Source organism: Epinephelus moara, chromosome 19, assembly GCF_006386435.1.
Source record: "Epinephelus moara isolate mb chromosome 19, YSFRI_EMoa_1.0, whole genome shotgun sequence".
NCBI lineage: Eukaryota > Metazoa > Chordata > Actinopteri > Perciformes > Serranidae > Epinephelus > Epinephelus moara.
Genome location: NC_065524.1, coordinates 17,794,526 through 17,810,498, shown reverse-complemented (window position 1 = coordinate 17,810,498; position 15,973 = coordinate 17,794,526). Strand labels below are relative to the sequence as shown.

The following is a 15,973-nucleotide window of genomic DNA, read 5'->3' as shown; positions in this document are numbered from 1 at the left end:
GTGTAAGCTTACTATGTATTTAACCAAGTCCATTTTAAATATTACGAGACCATTTTTTCGTAAAAGCTACAGTATGTTGCCATGGTGAAGAAAAAAAAACGATTTGCCGCGGTGGTGATGTGTCGTGCGAGAAAATGGTGTAACGGTCTCTTTCACTAAATGTGAATTTGTATTAAAACTGAGGGAAAACGACAGTTGTCACCGATAAATAAGTAAAAACAGGAAAAGGTGAGGTGAGTTGTTACAGAGGGACCACTTGAATGCAGTGGTTATGCTCATGCCCAGATACGTAGGCAGTGACTTCATACTCATTTTTCAGTGCACGTCCAGTGGCCGTCGCTTCTGTATAAGAATGGATATATCGCCAAGAAAACCAACATGCTATCATCTAATTTCGCTGCATACGCGTTAACGAATAATACAGACATGTGAGGAGACGTGTTTAATGTCAGTGCTTGTCAGTGGGCTGCCCTGTTTTGGATTATTTGCTGTTGAAATACGTTTTTTCCAGAGCCGCGGTGCGTTCACTTACTATCATACTGCTTAAAAATGAAGATGGGCTGTAACAGATGATGGTGATGATGGAGGCACGATCGATTACAGATGGTAGGTTATGTTTTCTCATCGTATAGAGTATTAGATACATTAAAAACAGCAATACACATATTTCCTCTGGATTTAAGCAGACGCTGTGTGTGTGTGTGTGTGTGTGTGTGTGTGTGTGTGTGTGTGTGTGTGTCTGTGTGTCTGTGTGTCTGTGTGTAAGGTATAATTGGCCAAATGCAGTGGTGCATAGCTATATCCTACTGTACCTTGTGTCCAACATGTCACCGCTCCATACTAAAAATGTACCTATTTACACCTCAGCTTGACTTTGCCTCGCTCCCTTTCATCATCTATGAATTTAGGCCTGTTAAATGTGATCTACTGCACAACATTAAAGCTAATATATGACTTTGTATCCTCTGTAGCACTCTACCAAGGTGGCAGCATTGGCACAAGCAGCAGATGCTGTGATCATCATGTACTCCGTCCATACACGAGGAATAACGCTGAAATTGATGACTGTGGGATCCTTATAAATTGTTAATAATACAATGAACACCACTGTTACACCATCAGACCTGGTGGATGTGCCAAGACAGCAGACCTTCAATGGCACCCTGGGCACGACCCCATCAGGCTGGGCTGTGATTCATACCGCCACCTTGACCTTTTGTTCCCTCCTGCTCATCTTCATCTTCTGCCTGGGCTCCTACGGCAACCTGGTGGTGTTCCTCTCCTTTTTTGACCCCATGTTTCGCAAGTTCCGCACCAACTTTGACTTCATGATCCTCAACCTGTCCTTCTGTGACTTGTTCATCTGCTGTGTGACTGCTCCCATGTTTGCGCTGGTGCTCTTCCTGGATGCAGGTGGAGGGGATGGCGTGTCGAAGAGTTTCTGCTTCGCCTTCCACTTGACCAGCTCGGGCTTTATCATCATGTCCCTGGAGACAGTGGCTGTCATTGCTTTGCACAGGCTGCGCATGGTGTTGGGGCAGCAGCCAAACCGCACCGCCTCCTTCCCCTGCACGCTGGCGCTCACTGCGCTGCTGTGGACATCCAGCTTCACCATGGCGGCTCTCCTTACAATACGAGCATACCCACGCAGAGATGGACCCTGCTTGCCCCACTTTGGCCTGGGAGGTGGACAGGCCAGGGTTGTGTTGTATGTCTACCTAGCAGACTTTGCCTTTTGTGTCGCTGTGGTGTCTGTGTCCTATCTGATGATTGCTCAGACACTGAGGAAGAACGCACAAGTGAGGAAATGTCCCGTCATCACTGTAGATGCCACATGCCCTCCACCCCCACCACCTCTCATTGCAGCAGGCTTTGAGAGCATGCAGTGTGCTGTTCAAGGCCCCTCTCTGTACCGTAACCAGACTTACAACAAACTGCAGAACGTTCAGACACACTCTTACGTTAACAAGACCAGCCAGCCTCTGGTTCCAGGCGCTGCCCAAGGAGCCACCTGCTGTCAGCTGGTGTCTACAGTCAACTTGGCCACTGCCAAGGACTCCAAGGCAGTTGTCACCTGTGTAGTTATAGTGTTCTCTGTGCTGCTTTGCTGCTTGCCCATGGGAGTTTCACTGGCACAGGATGTTTTGTCACCAGAAAGTAGCTTTGCACATTACCAGTTTGAACTGTGTGGCTTTGTGCTCATTTTCCTCAAGTCGGGCATCAATCCCTTTGTTTACTCACGCAACAGCGCAGGCCTCCGACGCCGTGTGCTGTGCTGTGTTCAGTGGGCGGCACTGGGCTTTCTCTGTTGCAAGCAAAAGACTCGTCTGCATGCGATGGGGAAGGGCAGCCTGGAAGTCAATCGCAATAAATCCTCCCATCATGAGACCAACTCGGCCTATGTACTGTCACCCAAGCCACAGAGGAGGCTGGTAGACCAGGCCTGCGGGCCCAGTCACTCCAGGGATTGCGCTGGTAGTCCAAGGGCCACAGGTGCGCGCAAACCTCGCCCCCCAAGTACCTCGACACCTATCAACACCCGCATCGAGCCCTACTACAGTATATACAACAGCAGTCCCTCTGCAGGGCCCAGCTCCCCCACCAGCCTGCAACCTGTCAGCTCTCAGACATTTGCCTTCGCCAAATCTTATGTAGCCATGCACTACCACACTCACCAAGACGCACTACAAGACTTTGAAAGCACCTCAGTGCACCAGATTCCCATTCCCTCAGTCTAATCACAGAGCTGCTAAACAGAAAGGTTTGGACAATGTTGACATGGCTTTAAATCAAATATGAATCAAAAGACGAACATAAAAACAGCCCATTTTATGTATTTGGAATCTGTATTAACCTTTTGTTCTCTTCTACAGTGGAAATACATGTTATGTTTTCTTGAGTGGACAAATTAAAGAACCAGTATTATGAGCCTTGCCATGAGACTAAAGACAAGCAATAGATTTGTAATGGAAGTGTCTGTTCTTTTACAGATATTGCATTTTCTCATAAATCTGCCCGTGTTGCACAAGCATGTGCCAATATAACCCAAGGCTCCGTAGGTTTTCATTGCAGCCAAAGACTGCAGTTGCTAGATCACTGCTGTTTTCTCTCTGGCTGAAGTTGCTGAAGTTGCTGAGCGCTGATATAAGCTGCTGTAGTGTCGGGCTGCTCTGAAACCCTGCACAGGCCCACACATGGCTGTCGATGGCATGTGGTTGCACTTTGATGAACTTTTGCTTCTTGAGAGAAATGTGTTTGTGAACCTCATACACTTTTCAACACAATAAATGTTTGGCAAGTGCAACGGATCTGTGCTTTAATTTTTTTTTTTTTTTACTTGAGCTATTGATTAGTCGATCAACAGAATATTAATGAGAAGCTGAGTCAACGTTACTTTCATTTTTTTAAGAACAAATGTCAAACTTTTGCTGGTTACAGATTTTCAGATGTTAGCATTTGATGCTTCTCTTAGTCATATGATAGTGAAATTTGTATCTTTGGGTTTTACTGTTCTCAGACAAAAAACATTTGAAGATGTCACCTTATAAAACATAATAACCATTGTCCACTATTTTCTGATATTTTTAAGACAAAACAAAATCAAGAAAAATGGCAGATTAATTGCTTATAAAAATAATCGTTAGTTGCAGTCTAGTTTTATTATTGCTAGCTGTGTCAGTAGCTAATGAAATGATCATAATGCTGGTTGCTTGACAGTATTTCAGGCCTGCTGGGACTGAACACCTGATGTTAAATGAGAATACCACCTTAAGTAAGAATGCCAGTATGTTATTTACACAGCCTGGGTAAGTTCAATCATTATATTTGTAATCATGAGCTACTGTCTTTTAAAGCCATAAAACACAGATTTAAGTCTCAAACTTATGATGTCATTAAGCATCAAGTCTGGAGCTGCTCCACAGACAATGAATGGAGCCTGATTTTGTGGATCCACAGAATGTATTTTATAACTAGCCTAAATGAGCTTTAGTCTGTTGTAGTGTTCTCAGCTCTGAAACAGAAAATGTACCCATATACTCACAACATTCCCCTGGGTGCTGTCATTATCGTCTCTAACATCTCTCCAAATTCATTGTCTGTGGAGCAGCTCCAGACTTAATACTTGATGACATCACAAATTTAAGTTCTAGCACTCTAGTTTTTGGATTTTAGAGGGATCGGTTCATGTTTACTAATATTTTTGGACTGTATTAGACCATAGGAATAACATGTATGAATTCTGAAAATGGGCAGTTCCCCTTTAAGAATGTGAAAACAACATACTTGTGTTATATTAAACCCAAAGTGATGATAACTCAGAGAAACAACACTGTTTGAATTGGCATTTTATGTCTCACAACCAACACTACATTATTCTATTTTTTGATATATTCATGTAAGTGATGGAATCTCAGATTATTTCCAATTATGTCCACATCCACACACAAATGTTGACGTGGTATTCTTTACATTATACCCTGAGGTTACAGATGAAGCTTTGCAGCGTCTGATATTTTTTTTTTAAACTAAAAATCACTGCGATTAGAAATAGAAATAACTGCAGTGGTCGCTGTTCAGCACCTCAGTGTAAATTAGAGTGGTGTTAATTATTTTGCAGCTCCAGTTGTTTTCTTTTAGATAAATGAAAGGAAATAAAAAGGTTTTCACAATTGGAAAGGATTATACTATACACACAGCGTCAGCACCCTCTGGTGGCCTTCAGTGTAACTACATGTCCATCAATGAAGGCTCAACACACTTTATGCTCTTTCCAGGAGGGAAATAACAGACTTATTATTTTATATGTGCTTCTCATGGTAATAAATACCAAGGAAAACCTCTTGCTTTGAAAGATATACATACAGTCATTAAGAGGAGACATGTATTGCTGATTCACTGCTTTTCTGTTGCAAAGAGCAGCTTTGGTCCCGGTTTACTTCCTGTCACTACTGCATTAACAAACATTCGACCAGGAAATACACTTAAGCCCATTTAAAATGTTTATTTTGGCAAGTTTTAAACAGTCTATAGACCAACACAAACACTGTAAATGGGTCCCAGTGTATTTCCTGTTGAAATGTTTACTTATGCTGACAGGAAGTACACAGGGATTAAAGCTGTTGTCCTTGAAACAGAACAGCAATGAAAAGGTCTATATCGCAAATGTCTTTCCTGTGTAGTAATGCAACACCATATATGAGGTTTCACGTTTCAGTTTTTATTCTTTGCTGCAAATGCATTGGTTTGTATCCCTGTGATACAGCAGTGATCAGTCTCCCAGTGCGCATCTTCATAAAACCACAGAATACCTCTTACAGGAACCCACAGACATTCTGCACGGCCAACAAACTTAGAGGGAATTTTAATCAACCACTCACCTCTGTTGCTATTCCACAGCACCGTCTAATGCATAAGTTACACTCACTCATCCTGTAAATTAACACGATACTCACTCTCACAGCTGCTAAAACATTTTCACACTTGCTTTTTGCATATCTACAAGTACAAAGTGCCAGGGTCAAGCAGCTAATCATTTCATACCACACTCACACACACACTCAAACACAAAAATAAACTTTAAAGACAATAAAACCACCACGAACGATGTGATTCTCCTGATGATTATGAATCCCCCGATTCATCACTCCTTTGCTTGCAATCAATCAACACAAAGTGAAGCATAGATATGGGGTACAGGCAACAAATCCACTGCCTTGTGGAGCGAGGCGTCCGTGTTTTCACAAAGTCTGAACAAGTCTGCTGGATCAGGCTGTGATGTAGCACTACCCATTGCACAGATAAGGGCATGAGCTGAGGCCATGCTCCCTGGCTACGTCAAGTCCAGCCTCGGGACCAAGTTTCACCTCGATTTTGGCTTTTAGCGCAGTGTCATGGGCATCTCTCTTCCTCCATGAAACAGGCTTCTGTTTTATGATAACTGTCCTCTCTCTTCAAGTGCACCTTCCTCTGTACGTCCTCTCTTTGTCCTTCATGCGCCGTTGCTGTCATATGATATTTGTCAGTTTAGCTGGAGATTGACAGAAGTCCATATTCATCAGCAGTGTCAAGAATCCTGCATATGACCGGAGACTCAACCTAGGGGGAAAAAACACCGATGTCAATCACCTTAAATGTGGTGACAATCATTATAGGCCTCTTGTCTGCACACAAGAATTGATTTGTTGTCAACTACTAAATTAATTGCCAACTAATTTGATAATTGGTTTGAGTATTTTTTACAACTTCTCTGATTCCAGCTTCCTTAATGAGATTTTTATTATTGTAAAGGGAGTATCTTTGGGTTGTGGAAAAAACAAGACATTTGAGGACATCATCTTGGCCACTGGGAACACTTACCAAAATTTCCCGCCATTTTCTGACATTGTTTAGACCAAACAACCAATCAACTGACCTTTCGCTAGGCCCCGCCCCTTTGTGATGTGGGCTGTGGGCTCCATGCTTAGTCCGACACTAAGCATGGAGCCCACAGTGTCACTAACTGCAAAAAATATTAGCATAATTTTGGGAAAAATGAAAGAGTGATTCCAGAGAGAAGCAGACAGAGGGGTCTACAGTCTGTGTTTGAAGGATATATCCAGGATGTCAAACTGACTCAGCAGCAGCAACAGGTTAAAAAGACAAAGATAGTTAGAAGCTAAAGCCGAACTATAGGCTACAGATCACAGTGTAAAAGTGAACCACCACATCACTGCTGATCGCCACAGAAGACAATGAATATAAAGGGAAACTTCGTCCATACTGAGCCAGCTGTGTGGCATCACAGTGTGTGCAGATGAACAGTGTTTGGCTTTGTCAGAGGTCTTTGGCAGAGGCAGAGGTCCTGGTGCTGCTGCCAGCACCCAGACCTTCGCCGCTGGACGGGCAGGGATCTCCAAGGGAAGCCAAACACCCTCCATCTGCGCACAATGCGATGACACACAGCTGGTTGAATATCAGCAAATCCCTGCTTCCCTTCACTGGTTCCTGTACAACAGGGTCGGTCTTTTTTTTCACTATTATAATCATTAAAAAGCAAAAGCAGCATGTGTATACATTCAGTAGGCTATATCTTCAGTAGCTAGCTGGCTAACCCTACACTTTTCAGGGTTTGATTTTTGTTTTGGAACAGGGAAGAAATGTGTATCTTTTTCCAACCTCTCCAGGTAACGAGTATCATTAATACACGACGTGCCCCAGGCACAACATTTAGCTCCAAATCCTCAAAACCAGCCTGAAAATGAAGGAAATCTGAAACAACTGCATTAGAGGCACAGTTGTGTTGTGGACAAATAAAAACAAGTTAGCGTTGCCCAAACACCTACATATGTTTGGACTTTCCGTTTATTTAGCTCTCCAAACTGAAGTAGAGTTTAGCACTCGAGCTAAGGTTCAGTATTAACCTGATACAGCTTGTGCTTTTTTTTCCAGTAACTGTGACTCATTGGTTACTAGAGAACTTACCCCGAGGATGTACTGACAAGTCTGAGGCTCCAGCATATAGACAGTGACAGCATGGGGAGACTCAGACTCCTTACATCTGACAGAGAGAGGGGGGAAAAGAGACGAGTGAATCAACTAGGAAACATCGAGGGTATTGTTATACTCATGTGTTGACTCAGGGCAGTGACACTGAGCTGGCGCTGTGGTTCCTCCCCCGCCCATGACTGTTCACTCACTTGAGCTTGACAATGACCTGTCTGGGCTTCCCTGTCAGATCACACACATCCCCGTGGCCATAGAAGTGGGAAACCAACCTGCCAAGGAGCGGAGAGGATGAACAGAGAGAAAAATCAACAACAATCTCAGTTTAATTTGCATCCAGATGAGGATTCAACAATATGAATGGCTTACTTGACTTTCTGCACACCATCATCTTTGAGCTGGTAGGATCTGGCAACGTTCTTCTTGGCCCACTCCGTGTGCTCCAGGGCGTTCCAGTTCCCGACCACCACAATGTTCTTTCCTTGCTCTTTATCCTGCGGCACAGAGGGACATTTTCGTCACTGTACAACTGCAATCTAATGTACCGGACAATCCTATATATACAATTAAAATAAACCAATTATGCAATTACACATTTTCTGTTAGCTAACGTTTATGTAGTTAAAGCAGAGCCAAAACACTTACGTGATAAATCAAGTGGCAGAAAATGAATTGCCATCTATTTTGGATATGTTCATTTTTGAGGCAAAGATGGCAAAAGTTCCTCATTTCCAGCTTCTTTATTGTAAGTATTTGCTACGTGTCTTTGCCTTATGTAATAACAAACTGCATGTCTTTGGGTTTTGGACTGGTAGGGCCCGATATGACTGTGTTTTGCAGGATGAAAAATGCGAGGCGCACCACTCTGCCACTCTTTATTGAAGCCGTCCCCGATCAGACAAAGCACGTTTTGCAGCTAGCTGCATCTTTTTTGAATTGTTACTAGGCAACCACTGAGTCACCTGTCTTTAGCTTAACCTGTAATTAGCTATGAAGTAAACTCACAGATCTGTATTGTAAAATCTGCATGAAGAAAAGACAGGTGGAAGGCTGTGATTCAGGGTGAGAGGCTGTTACCAAAAAGTACCTTGGTAACAGGGAAATGGAGATCTGTGTGTGTACATGAGACCCTCAGAAAGAGGAGAAATCACAGGGAGTACCATCAGCTGGTCCAGGAGCTTCACCTGGATGATGGTTGGTTCCAGTCTTATTTTTAAGCCAAGTCTAGCCCAATGATTCCAAGCGAGATGAAACTGTTTTAGAACATTGCAAAGAAAAGTTGCAGTGGTGTGGTCTCGGCATCTGAGTTTGACTCAACCTGGCTGATGGTGTCATCTGCAACTCAGCTGGTCAAATCACCAGCGCTGGTTCTAAAACGTAAGACACGTCACCTGTTTCTACAGCAAATCAGGTTGTACTGAAGTCTGCTGCTCAACTCAAAATGACCACAGAGGGCATGTTTGCTTGCTGCAGCAGGTGCTCTGTCCCCGCTGAGCCCTCTCTTTCAGTCGCTGCTGCTGCTCGCTGTATGTGCGTATTATGATTACAGTCCACCTGATGCTTGTTTTGTTTTTCATCACTACTACAAATGCAACTGTAGCCAGTATCTCACAATCACTATCCTCATTCATATTTTAAAAAGCTACAAATTACATTCATCCACAAAATAAGCCTGAAAAGCTGCAAACAGAGCAGAGGTACAGAGAGTTGTTGCACAGAGATGATACACCGTCTCATCTAGTTGCTTAAGTGTGAACCGGCAGGGTTTTAGAATGTTGCAGAACGGCGAATTGTAAGTAGCTGCTTCTTTAAACTCGCCTCGTCGTGAATCTTTGGTCTGAACCAGGCTTAAGATAAGCCGGGGACAGTTTGACAATTTGCTGTCGAGTTGACAGTTTGTTCAGATATGTCTTGCAGCTTTCCTAGTGCCACTTTGAAAGTGAGCCGATGTTAGTCTCATACAAACCATGCATGTTGCTACTATTTGTTATCGCTACCACAGAAGGGCCACATCTCAATTCATGTGATTGGACAATAGGAAAAAACAGCCATGATGTTAAGCGCTTCTTCCGCTTTGAGTTGAAGTTCTTTTTAGCTCAAAGTGTTCAGGGTGACCCTACAAAAATGCAAGCCGCATAGAGCGGAAGAATGTGAGGTGCTCAGCGTTGCAAAAACAGCGAGTAAAATGCTTCACTCTCATTGAAAACAATTACAAAAAATCACCCCAGGCTGCTAAAAGGAACTGTGTCTGATTGGGGCCAGACAAAACAAGAAATCGGAAGACAGCCCTTTAGGCTTTAGGACACCTATTCTTTTCACGTTTTATAGGCAAAACAATCAGTAAATAATTGGCAAATTGATTGATAATGGAAATAACTGTTAGTTACAGCCCTACAGTCGAGTTTACCAGCTTAAACGAATACTAAGAATACATTTTATTTTTTAGATACTCCACATAAATCACCCAGCTTCCACACTAACAAGGAGGGACTCTTACCTCATGGTACTGATGGACATGCTTTCCATAACAGAATTCATATTTCCACCACCCGACCCCCTGAAACACACACATCAAGAGGATTATATGTCCCTGCGTGGTTTATGAAACACTGCTCAGGTGGTTTAGATGGAGCATGCCTCACCCCATGCAGACAGTACGAGCCACTGAGGAACTCCTTGATTAGCTGGTCATCCGTCAAGCGGGAGATGTGAGTGGTGCCGACAGTGACCTGAGACTGTCCTCCCACAGTCATGGGTTTGTGAGTGGAGCTGAAGGCCTCCTCTCTCACTGGTGATGTATCCTCCTGTAACACGTCAAAGATATAAATGAGCCAGGTGTCGCCAGTACAGGCAGTCCCCATTTGTCCCCTCTGTCATACTTCTGCGCATGTCTCACCTCTCTGGTCTCGGTGGTGGCGCTGAAAGGCGGTTTAAGCTGCTCCTCTTGCTCCTTATCCAACTGGGCGAGCCGACGAGGCCGCAAAGGGGAGCCAGCCAGAGCCTGGCAGAAGATGGCGTTCACTGGGGAGGACTTGAACCTACAAGGAAACAGTTAGATTAAGAAAATGCACACAAGACGTACACATACTTCTAGATGTATTTCCACCTACCTGTATTTTGGGTGTGCGCAGAGGAGCGGCGTCAACACCACCACCTCATATTCACAGGTAGTGACCTCAGCGACCGACAGGATCTCATGCTTGGCCTCCGGATGGCAGACGTACAGCACAGACGTGGAGCGAGCCTCGTTCTGTTTCAGCACACAAGGAGTCCCGTTACCCATCTCCAACGAGAAGTAGGGAGTCAGCTGGCCTTCTATATTCTTAGTGGGCACCTGGACACAAGCGGGAAGAGTGAAGGAGACAAAAAAAAGACACAACAAATGTGAGAACTGACAGCTGGCCTGACAAATATGGTTGGTTACTGAAGTTTCGTTTTCAAGTTTCATTATACTTACTTCAGTTTCAGCTGTTGATTTAACTTTTTCTGTCTCTTCAACTTTATCTAAAAAATAAGAGATTATTTAGCTTTAGCACCATAAAGAAAAGAGGAATACATTGAATAACATATTTCTAACAATATCATAAAGTTTCGTTCACAAATGAACTCACCTGTCTCTGTTGACTGGCTCTTCTGTGCCATATTACCCAGGAAGTACTCCTGAACGTTAATCTTCTGTGGAAACACACATGATAAGTGCTCACTTCTCACTCATGTCATCTGAAAATGATTTTACCCTCTAATAACACTGACCTGGCCAGTCTCCTTCTCTTCATGATACTGTCTTATATGCTTTCCATGACATACTTCATATGTCCAGTATGACTCAATCTGCAATGTTGGCAAGGCAAGAGTGAGTTTAGAGTCATGCATGACCGAACACCATTGTTCACCACAGCAGAAACTTAACATCAAGTTTTTAGTTATGCTCTGCTAATGTAGCGTGAAGTCCATCTGAACACAGTTTCAGTCTCTCTGAGAGCGGTAGGGAAATCAGAGGGAAATAAAAGTGAAACTCGTGAGGTCTCACCCTGTAGGAGCAGCTGCTTCGTTTGAATAGTGGATCCAGCAGTTCAGCCGGAGTGGGCCCACTGTAATCTTTATCGTCATCCTAAGTCGACAGAATACACCAAAGAAATACATTAAGGGTGACCGAGATAAGACAGCGTATAAGGAACAGGAGCAATAAAAAACAAATGAAACAAAACAAAAAAATGGCACAACACAGATTAGCATCACAGAATTCAACTGAACAGAACAGACACTGCTATCCACAGGGACGCTCTCCCTCTGGGGTTTACATGCCATATTTAGAAAATGTGGAATCTTACGCAGGTCATTCAGATCCTTTTTTTGGACAGCTACATCTTTTTTAGTTGCAAAAAAGAAGTGTTCATCTTCAGATTTGTTGCCTCTCTCAACTTATCAGAATCTGATCATATGAGAGCTATTGTTGCGTGCTCCAGTGTTGTTTTTTTATTTAGTTGTCAAACTGTAGCTGGTTCTGCATCCTCTTAAATCGGCAAAGAAATCCCAGATATGATGGCCAAAGATATAAAACAAGTCACAAACTGCAGCTAAATTAAAGGAAGATATTGGTTCGTCTTGTCCCTGTTAGAGGTTTTTTTTGGGGGGAAGCCCTGCGAGTCAAATTGTGATATGTAGTACTGGGCTTTGTCAATAAAATTGAAAATTGAATTATGCAATTGAGGATGGAGCACAGACTGCACATCTCTCAGTGTATGCAACGCAGTGTAGTACAGGGAGTTATTGAACTGTTTCAAGACTGAAGGAGCAGAGTTGTGTCATACCTTTTTTGTAACATTACTAAGGGTTCACATGTCTAAAAAGAAACTCTCTAAGTCATGGTAGAAAACTTAAATCTAACCTTTTATCCTGCTAACAGCTGCCAAGCAGACACTGCCTGCTACTTTAAGAAATTTTCATACGACTAAATGAATATTTATACACATCCTTTTCTTGTGGAAGCCTGAAACCAGACCATGAAAGTAATGAAATAAAGGAATAATAAGACAGCGTAACACTGCTCTGCCTCCATCCCCACCACATACAACTTCACAACTAGTTTGCACTATTTTTAGCCCAGGTTATACATATATATTATACTCATTCATAAACATTTACATACATATGCACATACCCACATCCTCATTTTATTTTTACTGTGTAACAAGCCTGTGCAATTTCCTCACATGCAATACTGTAACCACTTACTGTGCAATCATATCCAGATATTTCTGTATTTTTACAGTAATGACAGTTATAACACACCATGTGTGTATCTTACTTCATCTTGTCTTATCAATCCAGTGACAAAATGCTTTATAGAATCTAACAGCTTTGCACTAACCCAGTGGGATCAATCTGAGTTGTTTTGCCTGATATGTTAATAACTTGTGTCATAATTTCTGTAATGAGTTTGTAACTATTATCTGTGGAAGCAATAGAAATGCTGGTGGCTTACCTCATCTCCAGATGTCAGAGAAGGCAGGAGACATTTATACTTCTCCTTCTCTGCTGTTGTCATAATGACAAAGTCATCTTCCTTGTACAGTACACCTGACGTTGGCTGAAATCCACAGACAAAGGCTTGTTACTTACACTGTAACGTAACAGTAATGAAGACAGAGGAAACTATCTGTGAACATAGCTAACTATAACACCCCCCAACCTCTTACAGTAAATTTGCTCCCCTAAAAACTGTTCCTAAAGAAGGAGACATACCAGCGTGACTTCAGCGCCTGGCCAGTTGATTTTAAAAGGGATTTCATCTGTAAAGGACGGGTACCCTCCTCTGTTTGCTGAGACGCCGCTGCAGACCTCCAGCAGCCCTCCGACCATCACCACCAGCAGCCCAGCCGTCATGTCTCCTGTCCGGCTGCCGAGCTCCTTCAGCCCGCTCCTGGTGTAAGATAACAGCCGGCTCACCTCACACTAATTGCGGCCTGAATGATGAATTAAAAGCTACTACAAAGTCCGAGCAAATGTGGTTTTGACAGACGAAGGATATGTCTGTATGAGACGGATGTCAATACAGCACAAATTACAGGAAGTGAACTGTTTACTTGCCACGTCGTGTTCCGCCTCTGCGATGGGCTGAAATAACAGCAGCGCCCTCTGGCGGCGACTCCAGGTACGGCAAGAGCGTTTGGCACCCTGGAAAGCAAAAACAAACCCATTAAACCAGTGTAACCTTAAAAGTTTGGGGAGCAAAACTAATAGGCTACCAACTTTTTTCTTTAGTAAACCACAGTTCTAAAATTGTTGTTGTTTTTTTTGTATATTTTTTTCTACTGCCAATATGCATTGCCGCCTCAAGTCAAAGTGGCAACAACTTTAAATACCTATGACCAAGTTTTGCCCTAGGAATCACATATAATACAAATTTTGCATTCACTCTGTAGCAATTGTGTGAATTACACTGTACAGCCTTATTTTGCATGCTATATTAAAAATGTTTGCAGCATCACTGATCATTTCCAGTCATTACAAACCATTAACCACAAAGTCATCACTCAGATTCACAGAACCTCATTTTCAGTTCTAGTTAAAATCCCAAAATGTCTTAAAATACCAACTATGCTCGGCTAAATGATGTGAGAATAAAGAATCTGATCCAGAATCAGATTTTTTTTTCCATCCATAAAGCTAGAGAGGGAGAACTGGATTTTAAGGTGTTCATGAATGGTAAAATGTACAACAATATATTAATTCATAATTCATTATCCACCACTCATACTGCAGGATTGTGAGGAGGCTGGAGCCTATACCAGCTAAGCCAGTATGAAAAAATATATGTGAAGTCTGAGCAGCAGGTCATTCCACATTTTATGAGCCATGAAGGCAAAAATAAATAATTTTCTGGTAGTATTTTCCATAACGATGCTGTTAAAAGTGAACAGAGTTATTATCCATCTCAAAATGCATATTAATACACAAGGAAACTGGAAATAGACTGCCAAAATGAAAACGGTTTACTGTATCTGACTGTTTTGCTATAAACAAAGCACCATGTAGCCTACGTCTCTAGCTGATCGACAGAAGGTCAGTAAAGTAAATATTTCAGTGATCTGAAATGTGAAATTTACTTCCCTCGTTTTCATCAGTGAAACACAATTTCCCCGATGTCTTGCTAAACCCAACCACATCCTCATATGCTGAGAATAGTACTCATAAAGAATCCATTGAACGCAGACCACAGCTCGCCTGAAGCATTTGGCTCCTTTTGAGTTGAGATGCTAGAGAGAGGTTTCCAGATCATGTAGGCATAAAACAAAGGCAGATTGCCTCATCTCTGCCTCGTAGTGGATGGATTTGGAAGTGTGTGTGCTATAATACATAGAGCTGATGTTTTAGGGTGTCTCACAATTAATATTTTTATCGGGACTCCATGCAGAACTGAAGGTGAAAGGCAGTATGAAGATACGACGTGTGATAGATTCTGCTGAGAAGCCGATTTACTGAGCATTGCCTGGGTATTATGTCGGCTGACTTATATACAGGCCATGACGAGAGCAGCTCTGTGCCAAACGTGCAGTGTCCTTACTCTTTTCTCCTGTGACTCTGTTGATTCAGCAGTGCTGTGTGTTGAATGAAAATAAATAATGCCCCCCCCCCCCCCCCCCCTCCAACCTGAGCAGTTCACATAGAAACAGCTCTCAGTTAACAGGAAATTTAAAGCATGGACCTTGAAAATGTGTGGTGTTGCATTTCACTGTCAGGGGGGGAATGTGGAGAGCCTTGGACTGATTGAGTGTAAACCTGAGATGGGCATTTTTTTCCCCACCTGTTGGTGGAGCTGTTGACATGAGAATGTGCAGCACAGGAAGCAGGAGAGAGGAGAGAGATTTGAGCAGAGATTTTGAGACAAAGAGTGAGAGGATTAGGAGGAGAAAGGGATATGGAGGAACAGGGAAGGATACAAGCGAGAGAACATCCCACTAGATCATCCACCCTCTGCAACCACTCCCTGTGTACATACAGACAGCTTCCACTGACACATCTGCTATGTAAACACAACATATGGATGTAAATATTTATGTGCACACCACCACCCTGTATATGTGCACAGAGTAGCTACATACTGTATATGATTATAACAGATAGATAGATAGATAGATAGATAGATTTAGTTTCCATGGTAACAATTACTTTGCAATTTTAATTATGATTCTGACAGCATTTTTCTGGTCTTGTTTCTGGTTTATCTGATAAAAAACGTAGATATGTATGATCATATATCACTCAACTCATCTGTAGAAATGTTTCAGAAGAAGATTGATGAACTTTCATGTCTGTACAAAAAATATAAAGCTATACCCTGCAGCTGGTTAGCTTAGCTTAGTACAAAGAGTGGAAAAAGGGGGCAGCAGCTGGGGGAAATACTCCCCTCTACCCAGAATGTTTCTTAAGAGCCACAACAGGGCTCTTTTTCTTTTGCCGAGTAGTTTCCACACTTACTTTGGGAGTT

At 42.7% G+C, this 15,973-nt stretch overlaps 2 protein-coding genes across 2 annotated transcripts; one reads left to right on the top strand and one right to left on the bottom strand.

Annotated features, from left to right (window-relative positions):
• Nucleotides 1-150: 150 nt before the first annotated feature.
• On the top strand, nucleotides 151-4,284 carry gpr75 (G protein-coupled receptor 75). Its single transcript, XM_050071223.1, has 2 exons — nucleotides 151-606; nucleotides 972-4,284. The coding sequence occupies exon 2, from the start codon at nucleotides 1,098-1,100 to the stop codon at nucleotides 2,736-2,738; it is 1,641 nt and encodes a 546-aa protein (XP_049927180.1). The 5' UTR covers nucleotides 151-606; nucleotides 972-1,097; the 3' UTR covers nucleotides 2,739-4,284.
• Nucleotides 4,285-5,197: 913 nt separating this feature from the next.
• Nucleotides 5,198-13,574, bottom strand: erlec1 (endoplasmic reticulum lectin 1). The gene is made up of 14 exons (XM_050071532.1): nucleotides 13,228-13,574; nucleotides 12,968-13,072; nucleotides 11,513-11,593; nucleotides 11,236-11,313; nucleotides 11,094-11,157; nucleotides 10,940-10,986; nucleotides 10,593-10,816; nucleotides 10,379-10,520; nucleotides 10,125-10,286; nucleotides 9,980-10,039; nucleotides 7,852-7,976; nucleotides 7,677-7,754; nucleotides 7,462-7,537; nucleotides 5,198-6,096 (listed from the first exon to the last, which is right to left on the bottom strand). Exons 1-14 carry the CDS (start codon nucleotides 13,366-13,368, stop codon nucleotides 6,025-6,027), a joined length of 1,455 nt encoding a protein of 484 aa, XP_049927489.1. The 5' UTR covers nucleotides 13,369-13,574; the 3' UTR covers nucleotides 5,198-6,024.
• Between the last annotated feature and the right edge of the window lie 2,399 nt (nucleotides 13,575-15,973).